The sequence below is a fragment of the Durio zibethinus genome, chromosome 7 (genome assembly GCF_047325235.1).
Source record: "Durio zibethinus cultivar Kanyao isolate XHJ-2024 chromosome 7, ASM4732523v1, whole genome shotgun sequence".
NCBI lineage: Eukaryota > Viridiplantae > Streptophyta > Magnoliopsida > Malvales > Malvaceae > Durio > Durio zibethinus.
Genome location: NC_143168.1, coordinates 28,182,936 through 28,200,060, shown reverse-complemented (window position 1 = coordinate 28,200,060; position 17,125 = coordinate 28,182,936). Strand labels below are relative to the sequence as shown.

The following is a 17,125-nucleotide window of genomic DNA, read 5'->3' as shown; positions in this document are numbered from 1 at the left end:
AAATTTGAGTTTGAATCATAAAAGTAATTATTTATTAAAATAATTTTAAATTTATTTTTAAATTTTAAGATAATCAAGATATATTTTATTTTGATCTAAAAAATTAAATAATTTATTTATATCGAATTTTTTTATTAAAATTTTTTTTATATAGTTATATTAAATTTTATAAAAAATTTTGTATTATAATTTATATATTGATATAAAATTATTATTAAAATTTTAAATTATATTTATATCATACAATGCTTTCAATTATCATATCTAACTCAAAGCACCTTCCCAACAACTCAGCCAGTCAAAACCAACGCACCCTCTAATGTTCTCTATACCCACAAAACACTCACTGTGACCGTCTCACCAAACATTTCACTCTTTCTCTCTCTACTTTTTTTTTCCTTTGACCGATTTTTAATAAGAAGATTCCATTTTGTTTTGGGAATTTTTCTTTTGGGGGTTAATTATCTTTAGTGAAGGAATTAGATCATGTTTTTCTTCGATTGGTTCTATGGGATCCTTGCTTCTCTTGGCTTATGGCAAAAAGAGGCCAAGATCTTGTTTTTAGGACTTGATAATGCCGGCAAAACGACGTTGCTTCACATGCTCAAAGATGAGGTTTTGTCACACTTCACTTCAACTATATCTGTATTAGATTTATTGTTCTATGGTTGCTGAATGAATGTTGCTTAAATCAAAGCACTTCACAATTTTGGGAATTAGATTTGTGTTAATATTTTTGGTTTTTCTAATAAAGTTCTATTTTTTTCCAATTTAACAATGATTTGAATGCTAATAAACTCTTAATTAGAGATAATTAAGGCTATGAAACTTGTTCTACCATTGATGGGATTTGGTAGAGATTAGTCCTTTAATGGGGTTTAATCGCGTCCTTCAATTGCAAGGTGATTCAAAGTTGAGTTTTAATGGATGTTGGTAATGGGATTTGGCAGAGATTAGTTCAGCATCAGCCAACACAGTATCCCACATCAGAGGAATTGAGTATTGGCAAAATCAAGTTTAAGGCTTTTGATTTGGGAGGCCATCAGATTGCTCGAAGAGTTTGGAAAGATTACTACGCCAAGGTACATTTCTTTCCCTGCAAATCCCATGTGATTATATTCTTTTTTTAGACAAAAACTATACACTTCTCTTGCAGTTTTAAGTTGCTATTTGATGCTATTTGATTTTGTTAGAAGTATTTATTCATGATGTGGAGAACAGATTTCATTATTTGTAAATGTAGCTCTTTTCGAATTGAACATTAGGTGATAAATTCTAAAGCACATTAGCCATTGTTCAAGTATGATTAAATATGGTAAAGTTTGTTGCATGAATTGGGATTTGAATATTTAGTGGTTATATGCATCCGGTAGGTTACTTTTCTTCTTTGCTATTCCACCTGAGGATCTATATGATTGCAAGAGTGTCTTGTTGTAGTCTTTTTTGAATGTACCTCTATAATCCCAGATAATGATTCTTGTGATTATCTGATTCATAAGGGGCAAAGAATAGGGATTGGGAGTTCGCTGATAGCACCTTTAATTTTGAAAAAGGTGTTTTGACAGTACATCACCACACATTATATATTTGTACTCTCCGTTACTGGAGTAACATTATCAAGATTACAGTGTAGGAATATTGTAAAAAAAGAAGAAGCAGAATTCCCTCTTTGCTTCAGTCTTCAGTAATATATACGCACTCTGGATCTTCTTCCCTTGGCTTGTTTTCGTTTGAACTCATTCACAATAGAATCCTGCAAGTTTTTGGAGGCTCTAGTATTACCATGATATGAAGGAGAGCATGATTACCAGAGTGTTTCACTTTTTCTTTTTTTCCAGAGCATATCTAAACTAATATACAATTTGTTTGTAGGTGGATGCAGTTGTTTACCTGGTGGATGCTTATGACAAGGAAAGATTTGCTGAGTCAAAAAAGGAGTTGGATGCTCTCCTCTCTGATGAAGCCTTGGCTAATGTTCCATTCCTCATCTTGGGCAACAAGATTGATATACCATATGCTGCGTCGGAAGATGAGTTGCGTTATCACCTTGGTCTGACCAATTTCACCACAGGCAAGGGTAAGGTCAACTTGGGAGACTCAAATGTTCGTCCCCTTGAGGTATTCATGTGTAGCATTGTTCGTAAAATGGGTTATGGAGATGGTTTCAAGTGGCTTTCTCAGTACATTAAGTAGGTAGCTACATGAAATTTAGATATGTTTTCTTTCTATATGTTATTTTTATACTGAATTTAATTGGATGGAACACTTTCAGAAATCATTGTTACCCACCTTTCCCCTCTTCTCCTAACCGTTTCTCTTTTTCTTCCATTTTTGTTTGAATTGGTAATGATGCTCCCTTCTACGAGACAGTGAGACATACAAGTAATTGATGATTTATTATGAATGATGATTTGGGCCCAATGTCAATTTAGAGGATGATACATTTGATTTAGTCATCTCCTCATTGCCCATTGATGCTGATATCATACTAATATACTATATATTATCTCCGGTTTATATATAGGACGGAAGTATCTTGCCTAGGCAGGATTGTATATTGAAACTTGCTAAGTTTTTATTCTTCTAAAGCTGGATGGTTGTATTCTAGAAGGCAACGTCTTTAGTAAAACCTGGATTTATTGTTGCTGCAAATGTCAACTTTGCAAATATTGAACAAACCTTATTACACATCCAAGCTAGTGAAGATTACTTCAACCTGATGTTTTCCAACAGATATCTTAGATCATTTGTTATCTTATGCTCCCGAAGTCACATTACTACCATTAAAATTCATCTTATTATTTTCCTCTATAAATGGGGATGTAGCTCAGATGGTAGAGCGCTCGCTTAGCATGCGAGAGGTACGGGGATCGATACCCCGCATCTCCATTTTCTGCTATCCAATGACTGGTTCCTTTTCTCACAAGACTTTCTCAACCTGTTCAAGTTTATAACGCTCACTCAACATATAAGAGATGCCATATTTTTGGATTGAATATTTGAAGCTGTGTACTTGACACAAATGACCAACTTCAATTCCCAGCTTTCAATCTCAACTGCCGAAGGCCAAATGTTGCAAACGAAAGTACAGAGTTAGGTGACTTGTTTCACCTACTTACTGTTCTTGTTAATCCATTTTTGTCTTAGCTTTTTCTCCTAAACACCCTTGGCAAGTTACCAACCAACTTGTTATTCAAATCCAGGTGGTCTAATCTTTGGTTTTCTTTTTGCCGTTTAATTGTCAATCCCTATAGTATCAAATAAAACCATCCTCTTAATTTACCTAGTTATTTAGTCTCAGTTAGCGCAATGGCAGCCGCTACTTCATCAAAGCTCAAGTGTTTCACCTGCTTCAACTTAATTTTCGTTGCCATATTCTGCTGCAACGTAAACACAGGTGCTTTTGTTATCCTCTAATCACCCTGATCATTTTCCTTGTTCCTTTACAATTATTTAATCCTCACTTCTTTTTGACATGATCAAACAGGGAACGCACAGAGTTTTCCCGCGCAATCCCTTGCAAAAGCTTTCTTTTGTTTCAACAACAAATTTGTAAGTTTAATATCTGATGCACTTTTATTCATTGTAATTTTCTTTTGAAAATCCTTTTCATTGGTAGTATTTTTATGGATGTACAGATTTACACACGTTGCAATGAGGCTTATAGATTGAATGAGAGTGGCAACCTGAATGTACCTCGTGAAGCAACTGACATCTTCTGCACTGGACCCTGCTTAGCTGAGACACAGTTGGTACTCAAATGTGTTGACAACATTTTATCAGACTTCACCTTTTATAACAAGGCCACCATTCGGGACATCAGAGAGGTACTCCGTGCCGGTTGCAGCTACACAAGCAGAAGAGGTACAGAAATCTTTCATTTGGTACCTATGCTTTATATTCCTTCATTTGTCTAACCCTTTTTTATTTTAATCTCTAATCTTTTAACCTTTTGTCAGGGAATTTTGATGTGGGGGATTATTTCCAAGGTGAAATAAGCGAGGCAAGAGCATTGTGCAACTTCATGATCAGCTTGTCTGCATTAACATTAATTATTGGGTTTTATGTTTTGATATTATAGTTGCTCTATGGCAAATTGGCGTAGAAGAAACATGTTTGCTTTCTGATACATAGTGTTCGAATACATCTTTCAATTTTACCTTGACAGAACAGAATGGTGCCTGTTGTGTTTGAAGTTATATAAACCATAAAGTAGATTCATGATTTTGGCAAGCATGGTTACTTCAATATGTTTAACTAAATGCCAATAATAGGTTGCAAGAAACCAATAATTTGTAAATAACAGAAACACCAGCAAAAGGATCCGATGATATTTCTCATCTTCACGAAAAGCTATGACTCAATTTTATATTTTCTTTTGGTGATCCCAAGTGCTGCCTTTCTTTGCTTACTGCTTCAAATAGAGCATTATTACATTACTCTTCAAGCTTTTGGAAACCCCATCGAGGAATAATGCATCTGAACCCTTTAGGAAGTCTGCGACTAAAGTAGTCCTCCCTATGACATGATGCTGATATCGATGACCATGCCTCAGCTCTTCTCCCTTTCTTATGAATAGCCTTCACCACAGCTTTGCGATCAACATATCCTAACACTGTAATCTTACTTGATACCATGTCTATTTCCATGCATTTTACAGGCGAAAATGTTAGTCTTTTTCTAATTTTTTTGAAGCATATTTGCATTTTTTATTTGTTAATTGGATCTTCAGTTGCTAGAGATTTACCATTGATCTTGAGCAAGGATATGCGGACAGTTTCTCAGAAGCTTTGCAGTGTAAACTTACCTTGAATTCAACAACCCGTGACATCAAAATCAGGATAACTAGCTATAGAATAAAAAATAATAATAATATATATATATGGGAAAGTTAATGAGAGAATATGGGAAGACCTTCATGGAGTTTATAATTAGTCTTGGAGAATGAGGGGGTAGTGATGTTTTTATACAGATGATATTATGACATGCGTGTGAAATGATTGCTCATTTCCTGTCAATCATAGCAGATTACGGCACACAAGTGACATGCGTTTTTGTGGACTGTAGTCTGTAATTGCATCTACCAAGTAGCTAGACTTTGATAAAATAAAAATAAGTGATGATTTGATTATTATAACATTAATTCCAACATACATCATTTCTTCTTTCTTTTGCTGTTCTTGCATCTTTAAAAGGCTATAGATTTTGGCAATTAAACTGTTTTATCAATATGTTCCAGCACTTCCAGTTTCAATTACAATATTTATGCATGACTTTCAACTGTTTGAAAGATATTACGTGTTATTGAAATCACAACATTAGCAGAATCAATTTCAGATATCTTAACCTCAAATTTTGCTGGAAAAAAAGAAGTTGCTAAGAAATTGTCGGTACTTTTGGACAATAAAACTGACTTTTTTTTTTTTTGTGGCATCAAATTGCCAGAGACAGAGAGGGATTAAAACATAATAGCCATTTATTATTTGAGGGGGATTACAGAACCTGACAAGCAACTTCTCAACAAGAAATGAGAAGCTAGTTGAAAACAATAATAGACCCTTAATTAACTTTAAATTTAACTTCTAAACACACCATAACAAACACTCGAAACTAAACTATTTACCATAATTAACTATAAGCCCCCCTCAAAATCCACTTTCAAGACTCAATTTTGACTAGCTACACCCACCAGAACTAAATTTAGTTTTCACAGCCTCTTTCTCTTCAGTCTTTGGAGTTTCCTTCACAGCCTCTTTCTCTTCAGTCTTTGGAGTTTTCACCATAGCAACCGCAGCAGCAGAAGGGACAGCCTGAACATTTCCCTTAGGGATTTCTGGTTTGACATCTTCTTCCTTCTTTGGAGTCACCACCACCGTTTCCTTCTTTGGAGTGCAGACATAGCTACTTGAGCAGCAACTCTTCGGTTCCATCTTTGCTCTTTCTTTGACTGCTAGCTTCGGATATTGGAATGTTACAAGCTTTGGATGGAGTGGAGTTTGGATGATTAATAATTTATAGAAACAGAAGAGACTAGTAAAATTCCTACTCAATCGTTTCAGAATCTTAATTTGTAAATGAAATAAAAATTCCTCAAAGTTCGTGTCCCATTAATTCAAATGAGTGCAATGTACCTTGCAAATCATTTCCAAGAGTAGGAATTAATCCAAAGAGGATTCATCAGCTACCCTCTATTGGATTAGGATTGGTCCAACTAATTGAATTGAATTGAATTGAAACCTGGTTTAATTACTTTCTTAAATTGAATTGAGACCGCATTTATGAATTCCTGAGTCACACATATTCCATTGGCCTTAAGGGTCTCATTAGGCATGGCTATGTGGCTGATCATCAGAATTACTTAAGGGAAAAGAAAAGGAATGTTTATAGCAAACGCGATTCTACACAAGTCAACAATAAATGAAGGATATGCAATATCAACATATAGCAAATATGAATGATAAATAGCATTTTTTTTAAAATGTAAAACAGGGTGCAAATCAAGAGATTTTCACTATCATGGTGAAATTTGGCCTTCTATATTTAACCAAACAAAACTAGGAGAGCATAAGATTTGTTCTCAGTGAGGAATTAATGTACGGATGCTTTTGTACAGCAACAGCACCTGCTCCAAACATACTGATCAAGAACATACAAGCATTTTTATAGAATGATTCTAAGCCAAAGTCATAAGCCATTCTCACGCATTCGTGGCGTACCATAACCTGTCCTCTTCTTTGCCCACCACGATCTCCATTCTTTGGTTCTTTGTTTCTATGCTGTGAAAGGCAATAGGGTGTATGAAGCTAGGCCATTCCTATGAATGGCCTTGCAATATATAAATTACACTCAAAGTAAAATTTTATATTTTAGGTTTTTTAAAGTAAAAACCTAACATTATACATATTTTTCATCAAAAACGAATTGTACATAATTCTCATTGGATAAATACTCTTCTGTTAGAGATATAATCGGTATGGATTGATATCCATGTATTTGACATAAAGTGAACCAGCTAATTTATTTCCAAAATAAGAAAAAAAAGAAATCTCCAAATTTATTAGGTAGGTTCTTTAGCCATCATTGCTGAAAAAAATGGAAATTATAATTATCAAAACAATATACTAAAAAGATGGTATATAATCACCCTGTTGCGCTTTGTCCCATTGCTTTCTTGACACTCTTTTCCCTCATCAATACCCTTATCTTCTCTACTTCATCCCATCTCCCTTCTTCTGCATAAATATTTGACAACAATACATAATTACCTGAATTCCATGGTTCAAGATTGATAAGCTCTTTAACAGCAAGTTCTGCTAGCTCTAATTCACCATAAGTACGGCAAGCACTAAGCAAGGCACCCCATAAAGTGGCACTGGGCATAATATCCATGCTTCTAATCAAGTCATAAGCCATTCTCACACATCCATTGCGTGCAAGGAGATCAACCATGCATCCATAATGCTCAAGTTTAGGATCAATATGGTATTTTTCGCTCATTGAAGCAAACAACTCTTGCCCTTTTTCGATCAATCCTGCATGTGCACAGCATGTTAGCACCCCTATAAAAGTCGCATTATTAGGCCTCTCACCGTTGTTGATCATCTCCTCAAACAACTCAACACCAAGTTCCCCTCTCCCATTAAAAGCCAGACCAGAAATCATTGCATTCCATGACACAACATTTTTACAAGGCATATCTTTAAAAACCTGAAGGGCAGTTTCCAAATTTCCACATTTACTATAAAAATCCACCAATGCATTTCCCACAGAAACCACATTTTGATAAAGCCTACTTGATTCAGCGTAAGAGTGAATCCATTGACCAACATCAATAGCCCCTAAATGAGCACAAATAGGCAACGCAATAACCACAGTAGCCTCATCAGGTGGGAACCCCAGTTCCCTCATTTCATGAAAAAGTGCCAAAGCTTCACTATGCCTTCCACCTTGTGCCAAGCAAGAAATCATCAAATTCCAAGAAACTACACTCCTTTCAATCATCTGCCTAAATAAATTTAACCCCATATCAACATCCCCTCTCTTACAAAAGCCACGAATCATCAAATTCCAAACAATCACATCCCTCTTAGACATTCCATCAAACAGCGTCTTTGCTTCGTCCATTCTCCCAATAGAACTGTATAATTCCACAATCCCAATCTGAACCGAGCCAAAACGCTCAAACCCAGATTTAATAACTTCCCCATGAATGCATTCTCCAATTTTTACATCACCAACACCCGAACACGCCTTAAGCAAAGGCGAAAACGTGTATTCATCAGGCCAAATCCCTTGACTTTTCATCAAAGAAAACAACGTAACAGCTTCTTCGAAGGGACCGTTGAGAGAATACCCTTTGACCATAGAGTTAAAAAGCAAAATATTGGGATTGTGGGTCTGCAAAAACACAAGATTTGCATAGTCCATTTTGTTAAGGTGACCGCAAACAGAGACAAAGTGGGCAAGGATTTGGTTGGATCGGTGAAGGCATTGACGGATGAAATGAGCATGAATTTCGCGGAGGTTTTTTCGGGTTTTCTGGCCATGGAGGAGGCGGAGGATCTTTCGCTCTAGCTGAAGGCAAGCCCTGCTCATACTGTTCTATTCCTGTATCGTCATAGTTCACCGAAATTTCAAGTGGTTAGGTTGGGTTTGGCGGGAAGTGGAAGTAACTATATTTTAAAAGCTAATATTTTGTTTTAGCTTATTTAAAGGAAAATAGCTAAGTTTTTGAACAAAAATTTAATAATTATTCAAGCTCCTATGGTTTTTTAAATTAATTAATTTTTTAAACATTTATTTTCATCAATCAAATCCTTGTTAGAAAAAAAATAATTAATTATTTTTGTTCAATCGAGAGATTAATTGAATAAAAATAGATATTTAAAAATTTAATTTAATAAAAATAAATATTTAAAGATTCAATTGATTTAAAATAAAAAATTTAGTGTTTAATTTATTATAATAAAATAAATATTTAAAATTTTAATTAATTTCAAATATTAATTAATTACAATAAAATATCATAAATTTAAATAATTATAAAATTTTTGTTTGAGGGTTTTTTTAACCCTTACCTCATTTATTTACATTTTACATTTATCATTATCATTTTAAAGCTATCATAGCCAGAAAATTTTCAGTCTACATATTGTAATTTGCAAGTCATCATGTCCTGGTTTAAGGAAAAGAAGAGTGACAACTGGAAGGACCCAATTCTAGAAGAACATACATGAACAATTTTTTTTCTTTTGGGCAATCAATTGATTTGATGTTGAAAATATTACTTAAATCTCAAAAGATTTAACAGAAGATTTGTTTTAAATATTTTCAACATTGGTTAAATTTTTAATGGGTAAAAAATTTTGAAAGACTAAAATTTTAATTGAAAAGTGATGATTAGTGAGCAAGTTAATGAACTTACAAATATAAAAAAATTATATTTGAATTATATATGTTTTAATTAGGTTGAGTGTTAATTATTGATATGTTTGTAATTTTTTATTATTAGTGGGTTTTATCTTTCACCAATAGACATAAACATGTTAAGTGTTGAACAAGTTAATAATTATTTCCTGTATAGATGATTTATTGTTTAATCATACACTTTTACTTGCTCAGATATTGATTGATTGGGGCGTTTAGCCTACCACTTGAAACTAAGATGTATCATCTGAAGTCATGAAAATGTCTGGATGAAGATGCTCTTTTACAATGTAGCAGAGTATGAATTATTAACAGTTTTCTGCTAACTACTGTATTTATTATCTTGATATTGATTGTCAGAATTGAAATATTCGGTTCCAGTTCCTTAACAGTATCACTTCCAAGATGGACTTAACCTCACTACATTTCTTAATTTTTATGTTCTTCTGGATGCAGTCAATTAACCAAGTTAAGGCAGATGAAATGATGAATTCACTCTTAAGAAGAATGCCCTCTATATCTTTGCTCAATCTGTTTCAGTCGAATCTGTCAGGAACTGTATCCTTTTTCTTGGGCACTGGTCTCCTCAATTTTCCGACGTTGTAATTCAGGATTTATGTATAGAAGAAAAAATTAATATAAATAATATTAAATATAAAAATAAAAATTAATTCAAATGTATAAAAAATTATTTTATTTATACACAAAGATAATACATTATAATTATTTTTATGGGTTTTTTAGTATGAAAATAAATTTTTAAAATATTATCTTTTTAATTAGGATGATAGTATAAAATTTTTTTTCATAACTTTGGATCCAATAAAAATCATTTAAATCTAATTAAACATAAACTTATTTTGTCAAATGTTGTGTTTCCCTATTATTGATTTTGAATAATTCCTTTAAAATTGACTTTCTCTCAATAAGATATTTCTCCTCAATTAATTAAATTAGATAATTTAGTTTATATAATTTCTAAAAAATAAGAAGTTAATGTTGTAGTTTATATTAAATATTGAAATGTAATTATGCAAACAAAATCAACATGCATATTTATTATGTATTTTGAATTTTAATTAAAGAATATAATTTTATATATATATAATTTCATAAAAATTAAATTAATTCATTGATCAACTTAAGAAAGTACAACATTCTTCGATCTTAATCCACTTATAATATAAATCATAAATTAAGCCCCAAATCAAATTATTTTACCAATATAAAAAAATTAAATAGTAAACAAATATTCCATCACATAAACAAATTATAATAAAAACAAAGAAAAAATCCAAAAAGAAAAAGTAATTACTTACTTAAATATATTGATGGAAGAAAAAAAAATGTCCACTCCTTAATTTGTTTCTTTGATTTATTGGCTTTTTTTTATCTTGTTATTTTTCTACTTCTATTCTCTATCTACTATAAATTTTATAGATTTGGACGAAGAAAAAAATTATAAGTAGAGTACAAAGAAGATTATTTTTTATTTGACTTTTATTGTTTTTTAAATGAAATGATGGTCTTTGAATAAAAAATTATTTATAAATATTTATTTTATTTATATTTATATATGTGACCCTATTATTTTTGTAAAATAAGTAATTTATATTACAATTTTAATTTTGTTCTTTCAAACATTTATAAAAATGTCATATATATATATAATTTTTAGTGGGGGCAAACTATAAAAAAAATTAAATTTTTTATCAATTTTTGTAATAATTTTTATTTGATATTAGGATCTCAGTGGAGGTAACTGCCTGTATTGCTCCCATTGTAGATTCGTCCCTGGTCGTAGTTTTGGTGTACTACTATACTCACATTTGGCACCTAAATTTACATAATCATATAAGAAAGTAGAGCATTTTCATCTATCCACAGGTTCACTTTACTACTTTAGCCATGATGTAATGCTTTTTCCCTTAGAAACCATAAGATTAAAGTCTTGTTTGATGAATAAGGTTTAGCCAATTCATACACTCCCTAGCTGAGGCTCAACCGGCTGGACTCCTGTTGATAATAGCAATATTTTGGATTTGATTAGTGATGTTCCATTATGGGAAAATACTCCATTAGTAACCGGTCATTTGTGTGCTGTGAAGCTTAGAGCCAGGATTCAAGGAGCATTAGATAAGAGAGACAGAAGACCGAGTCATCCGGGAAGTCTGATGGGCTTGAATGAAGGTTGTCAGAAGAAGTAATGAAGCTGCATAGGAATGAGTTCGGCGGGTGAAAAAGTCATTGGGGAGCAAAAGGCTGTGATGTTTTTGGCCCACGTCCGTGGCCACTGGCTCCTAGGCCACCCAGTGATGGTAATTCATGTGAACTATTATTATTCTGTTGCAGGAAACAGACAAATGGGTGCTCCTCCATAGCCACTTTGTATTGGGATAAGCTGTGACTTTTCAGTCTCCCCTAGGGGCTATTTTCTTGCCAAGGAATTTTCTTTTTCCCATTTTAACTTAAAATATCATCCACTTAGTTTTCTCCAGAGCTCAGTTCTTTAGGTATTGTTCGAAAACAGGAAATTGTAATTTGTAAATGTGACTTAGAGTTAGGGATGGAGCCATAGAATTCAGGAGGAGAAGCAAAAAAGAAAAAAACATTTTGGAATTCTTGTACAAACCCATAACTCTTGTCATCAAAATGATTCTTGGGATAACTCGGAAACTGTATGAAAAGCCCATCCAGGCATCCGCAATAATGTAGCTGGAGCCTCCACGGGGGACCTTGGTTGATGCGATTTTGCTACTATTTGCTCTTCCAGGCTACAATTCAAATGCCCCCACAGATTGCTGGAGTTGGGACCTGATATGTCTTCTCATGATGACATTTCCTTACCTAATAGTTTTGATTTCTTTTCCTTCTGTTTCAACAATAAGTTGGGTTGTGGTCTTAAATCACCAGTTAACAACCAAGCTTATCTCCAAACCAATTATATGAACAATGATGAGGGACATAATGGTGGATATTGGGAAAGGCAGAAAAAGCTTGTTCATGTATTTTTTTTTTTTTTCTTTGGAGTTTTCAATTTGACATGATGATCACAAGAAAGAAGGAAAAACCCAGATAGAAGAAGCCAAAAAGCGATTAATCAATCGTTTGGAGTTGGAAACACCATCAAAATCAAGTCAATATCCCATAATCTCAAACTCCTTTATGTCCATGTCTCATGATCACCTTTTATGTCAACATCTGCAGACAACAAGCCCCATTGAAAGCTTTCTAACCATATATTTTCGTTTACTTTTAAGCTAGTGTTCTTAACTTGCAAGACATGATTAATTGAGCTCATTTTTTATACAAATTTGATACAATTTTTAAAATTCACAAGCTGTTTACAGACAGAATCAAAAGATTGATAAATATATATTTATTGTATTATTTTTTATTTTTCTTAATATATCCCTTACTAATAAATTAAAACTCCAATAGTACAAAAAATCATGAAAAAAAAAAGTAGTTTTAATTTTCTTGAGGCAAACAAGTAAACATAGGAGCAATGTTTGATGTGAATTCGTATCTTTCCCAACAAACCCGTATCTCATGCAATGTGCAAAGCATCATGTGCATGAGCATCACACGGTTTAACCAAGAAGAAACAAACAAAAACTTCCAGAGTTTTCATTTCGATTGGTAGGTCAGGACATATGGGGGGCCATCCTCATGTGCTAATGCTAACGTGGGTTAAACCATTGGGCATCTGCCACCAATTTGTAAACAGGGAAGTTGAGACTTCAGATCCCTGGCCTGAACTGAACCAAGTGTGTAATATTATTGCTTCAATAATCTAACAGGAAACAGTGTTATCTCAATAAGAACCTGAAAACCTTTATAAACTCGCTTGAAAATCTTACAAATGCATCAATAATGGCAAGTACTGTTCTAATTATTGATTTTTCAACATTGGCAGAATATACCCATTGTTTTAATAAGTTCATTATATTTTATGATCAATTTAGATTAATGAACAAATTATAAAAGTAGAAAAGTTTCTTACCAAGGAGTGGAGGAATGTTCTCATAGATAAAGCTTTGAGAGAGAGAGCAACATATACGGGAAATAGATATTAGATTGTGTCATTACACCATCACTGCAAAATACATGGAAAATATTGCATATTGTTTTACATGTTATACAAGACCTCTCATAATTTCTAAAGAGAGCTTCTCTTTTAAAATAAAAGCGAAGATCAAACTGTAAAATACATTTATGATCATTGAAATTCTTAGTGAAAAGCTAAGGTTAAAAAAATTCTATACAATTTCTTTCAAACCCTTAATTAACAGGATTCAGAGCTCTAGCTAAGCCATTCATGGCACCATAACCTTTGGAACTAAATCCCAAGCAACCAAGCAAGCCTTGTCTGTAAGGCAAAAAAGTCTTCTTCCTCATTTCTTCAGCTTGTGCTCTATTAGCTGTGTAATGCAACTCATGTGGTGATGGTGGAACCCTCCTCTTGCCTATCCCATTCACTGGCTTGTTCTTACTGCTTCTTTGATTCTCTGATCCCCCACTTGACACATTGCTTAGCTTATCTTTAGACTCCTGAACCACAGCACTGGTTTTGCTCCCAGGTTTCTTTTCTTTTGCTGGAGAGAAAGAAATAGTTGACCAGAACTTATTGTTGCTTCTTCCTTCACTTTTGCTCCTTAGAAAATCTTTCAAGAAAACCCATCTCTTTGAGCTTCTTCCAGCTGAAGAAGACCTGGAAGAAGAAGCTGACATTGAAGCACTTGTTTCATTATACATCTCTTCATCATCGTTCTTGCTGTCAGCTTTCTTGCCCAAACCTTTATCTAAGCACATGCTTTGGTCATCCAGATTGAGAGCAAAAGTAGCACTTCTAAAAGGGGACATGGATCTTGTTCTTCTCCTTAAAGACTTATCCCTCAGCCTCAGATCTCTGCCTCTTACTTTGTTATCAGGATCTTCATTTTCTTCATCTTCATTTTGAAGATCCAGCAAAGGAGCCAAAATCTGAGGCCTTTCTAAATGGGTGGATAGCTTCATAGGTCTGATCTGTCCATTCAAGAAAAGTTCATCAGCTGAGCTCATAGATCCTGTTTGACCTGACCCTGAAGACCCAAATCTCGCAGAGAATTCAAACTCAAAACCAAGAGGCACTGAGTTATCAGGAGAAGATGGTTGGGTTGATGACACCATTGAAGCAACAGATGTCATTGCAAAATGCATAGGGCTAGCTGGTGCACTATAAAAGAACCCACCATTGATGGATCCAGGGCCTGGTCCTGGCGCCCGTCCAGGGCTTGAAGGAGCACTGACATAGGGTGTGGAGCAGGCGCTGTCATAGTCTTCAGGGAAAACTTGGGGCGCATGTGGATTTAGAGTTTGGCCATTTGGGGTAATTTCAAGTTCTGTTTCCAAGTTTGAGATTCGGTTTGATTCATTGTCGTTTGGGGTTTGGAACTCCATTTTTTTAGTAGACTTTTCCTGTGATTGGTGAAGAAGTGAGGAAGATTGTGAAAGAGTTTTTGTTGGGAACGTATAAATAACAACAAGATAGAACTGAGAAAGTGGATGTGTTTCAGATTTGTTCATCAATGTGGTTTATGCAGTAGGGGTGCTTTATGATTGCAAGTACCAAAAATGTCAATTTGGGCTATACATAAGTGATATGAAGCCCTTTTCATGATTAATTAAATTATGTCAACAATTGAATAATTTATTGATATATTATTAAAATTTTAATTTCATAAATTATAATTCAATAATAATCTTATGTATTAAAAAATATTAATTACAATATAAGTCTAAATCCCATCTAATCTAATTAGTCAATCTGAGTGAAACTTCTAATGAATGATGCTTGTCAATTTGATTATCTAATTTGATTGATGATGTTGCCAAAATCAAATTCTTATCATAATCATTTGATATGTAATCAATTGAATTTGAGTCAATATGGTATTAAATTTGTGTTCGAGCTCAATTTCAAATTTTAAATTTTAAATTCGATTCGAACGCGATCGAGTTTTATTATTTTAATTTGAACTCGATTCAATATAAAAATTGAATTATTTGAACACGTTCGATTGGATTCGATTAACATATAAAAGTAAATTCAATTCTTATGTTTGACAAAAACTATATTATTTATATTTGAACTCAAGTTTGAAATATTTTATTAATTAAAATAACTAAAATATATTAAAATATAAAAATTTAATTAAACTCACAAGCTATTTAAGTTTGATATAAGAATACTCGAATTTAGCTCGATCGATAAGTCGAATTATTCGAACTTAAATTCGACTTGATAACAACTAAACCGAATTTGAGTTTTATTAATATATCATTTATATCTTTAATTATTCTTTACTTAAAAAAGATGACAATTCTTTCGTTTTTAACGTTTTAACTCCTATGTTATTTTTCATGTCCCACTATAATTTGAAAAATAGTTATGTAAACAATAAATTTTAGTAATTCAAACTATAAATACGTGTAAATATTGTAATATTAAATAATAATATTGTTGATTATTGAAACATTTCTCATTTAAAAAAATAAATAATTGGGTCATTTTCCATTTCTACATTCTTCAAGATGTAACCTAATACCTATATATCAATCTTTGGTTGTAGTCCAACAATATAAAGTTGTTTAATAACATGCTAAAACAAGGAATTTTGAGCTCAAACTTGCTAATGCACAACCATGGATGTAACATTTAATAAGGAAGTATGTTTGAAGTGACATTGGAGGCATAAATTCAATGTCACAAATTTCAATTTTTAAAATTCAACATTCAACATCTCCTTCAAAAAATTTTAAAATTCAAAACTCAATGGCTGCCAACTCAATTAATATTACCCTGCTTATGAGGGTGAATGGAAGCTGAATTTCTCACCTTGTAGCATAAAAAACTTGGTGCTATATGAAAAGCATTAAAAAGGGTTAGCATTGAGAGAAAAGTTGGGATCCATGTGGGAAATAGGAAAGGAGCCAACGGTGACAAAAATAAAATAAAATTATAAAAATATAAGGAAAAAAACCCAGAAATTCGTGCATTGTTAAGTTAAAAGTCTATAAAACTTTCCTATGACCGTGTGAGTAATTGGTTGGTTTGATTAATTTAATTTTAAAAAATTAATAATTAAATTAATTAATTTTTATTTAATAATTAATTTAATTAATAAAAAATTTTTAAATAATTGAATATAACCAAACTGACCAATCAAAACCAATTTAATTAAATAATCAAATTTTTTTTTATTATGAATAATTATTTAATTACAAATTCAATCAAATAAAACTCAAATTTAAATATCATTCAAAGTAAATTATTAAAGAATTTGATAATTTCAACAACATTTTACAAAAAAAGACAAATAAAAATATTTATCTTAACTTTTTTACTCTTACTTAATAAAAAATCAATTAATTTAGTTAATTTAATTTTTAATTTTAAAAATTGAAAACTGATCGATCTAATCAATTTAATTGATTCAAAATAGATCAAAACAAATTAATTATTTTTCATCAATTTCAATTAATTAAATCGATTTAAACCGATTTTGACTCACCTCTATCTCACAAGTTATTGCTTCACATGTTATTGATATTCTTTCTACAAAATAAAAGTGTGAAATCTTAGACAAAAAGTCTTTCAAAAGGATTTTTTTTTTTTTTTTGTAAGAAACTGGATGTTGAAATTTTCCTTTTTTTT

General features: G+C 32.4%; 4 protein-coding genes and 2 non-coding genes across 6 annotated transcripts; 4 read left to right on the top strand and 2 right to left on the bottom strand.

Annotated features, from left to right (window-relative positions):
* The first annotated feature begins 277 nt into the window (after positions 1–277).
* On the top strand, positions 278–2,407 carry SAR1B (secretion-associated RAS 1B). Its single transcript, XM_022863781.2, has 3 exons — positions 278–615; positions 951–1,082; positions 1,873–2,407. The coding sequence occupies exons 1-3, from the start codon at positions 487–489 to the stop codon at positions 2,191–2,193; spliced, it is 582 nt and encodes a 193-aa protein (XP_022719516.1). The 5' UTR covers positions 278–486; the 3' UTR covers positions 2,194–2,407.
* Positions 1,461–1,582, top strand: LOC149518297 (small nucleolar RNA snoR83). The gene has a single exon (XR_016343866.1). It is a non-coding gene; the product is annotated as a small nucleolar RNA snoR83 (small nucleolar RNA).
* Positions 2,408–2,539: 132 nt separating the features above from the next.
* LOC111277368 (uncharacterized) lies at positions 2,540–4,722 on the top strand. The gene is made up of 4 exons (XM_022863783.2): positions 2,540–3,397; positions 3,488–3,552; positions 3,639–3,864; positions 3,960–4,722. The coding sequence occupies exons 1-4, from the start codon at positions 3,310–3,312 to the stop codon at positions 4,079–4,081; spliced, it is 501 nt and encodes a 166-aa protein (XP_022719518.1). The 5' UTR covers positions 2,540–3,309; the 3' UTR covers positions 4,082–4,722.
* Positions 2,817–2,889, top strand: TRNAA-AGC (transfer RNA alanine (anticodon AGC)). Its single transcript has one exon. It is a non-coding gene; the product is annotated as a tRNA-Ala (tRNA).
* Positions 4,723–6,999: 2,277 nt separating the features above from the next.
* LOC111277959 (Tetratricopeptide repeat (TPR)-like superfamily protein) lies at positions 7,000–8,683 on the bottom strand. Its single transcript, XM_022864402.2, has one exon. It carries the CDS (start codon positions 8,593–8,595, stop codon positions 7,141–7,143), a length of 1,455 nt encoding a protein of 484 aa, XP_022720137.1. The 5' UTR covers positions 8,596–8,683; the 3' UTR covers positions 7,000–7,140.
* A 4,803-nt stretch (positions 8,684–13,486) lies between these two features.
* On the bottom strand, positions 13,487–15,067 carry LOC111277958 (uncharacterized). The gene has a single exon (XM_022864401.2). The coding sequence runs from the start codon at positions 14,992–14,994 to the stop codon at positions 13,711–13,713; it is 1,284 nt and encodes a 427-aa protein (XP_022720136.2). The 5' UTR covers positions 14,995–15,067; the 3' UTR covers positions 13,487–13,710.
* Between the last annotated feature and the right edge of the window lie 2,058 nt (positions 15,068–17,125).

What these genes read in the sequence shown, in the direction of transcription:
- SAR1B (XM_022863781.2), top strand. Translation starts at nt 487, where the DNA reads ATGTTTTTCTTCGATTGGTTCTATGGGATCCTTGCTTCTCTTGGCTTA. An exon ending in TTCACATGCTCAAAGATGAG is followed by an intron (nt 616 to 950) that starts GTTTTGTCACAC and finishes GGGATTTGGCAG; the next exon opens with AGATTAGTTCAGCATCAGCC. An exon ending in GGAAAGATTACTACGCCAAG is followed by an intron (nt 1,083 to 1,872) that starts GTACATTTCTTT and finishes ATTTGTTTGTAG; the next exon opens with GTGGATGCAGTTGTTTACCT.
- LOC111277368 (XM_022863783.2), top strand. Translation starts at nt 3,310, where the DNA reads ATGGCAGCCGCTACTTCATCAAAGCTCAAGTGTTTCACCTGCTTCAAC. An exon ending in CTGCTGCAACGTAAACACAG is followed by an intron (nt 3,398 to 3,487) that starts GTGCTTTTGTTA and finishes ATGATCAAACAG; the next exon opens with GGAACGCACAGAGTTTTCCC. An exon ending in TTTGTTTCAACAACAAATTT is followed by an intron (nt 3,553 to 3,638) that starts GTAAGTTTAATA and finishes ATGGATGTACAG; the next exon opens with ATTTACACACGTTGCAATGA.
- LOC111277959 (XM_022864402.2), bottom strand. Translation starts at nt 8,595, where the DNA reads ATGAGCAGGGCTTGCCTTCAGCTAGAGCGAAAGATCCTCCGCCTCCTC.
- LOC111277958 (XM_022864401.2), bottom strand. Translation starts at nt 14,994, where the DNA reads ATGAACAAATCTGAAACACATCCACTTTCTCAGTTCTATCTTGTTGTT.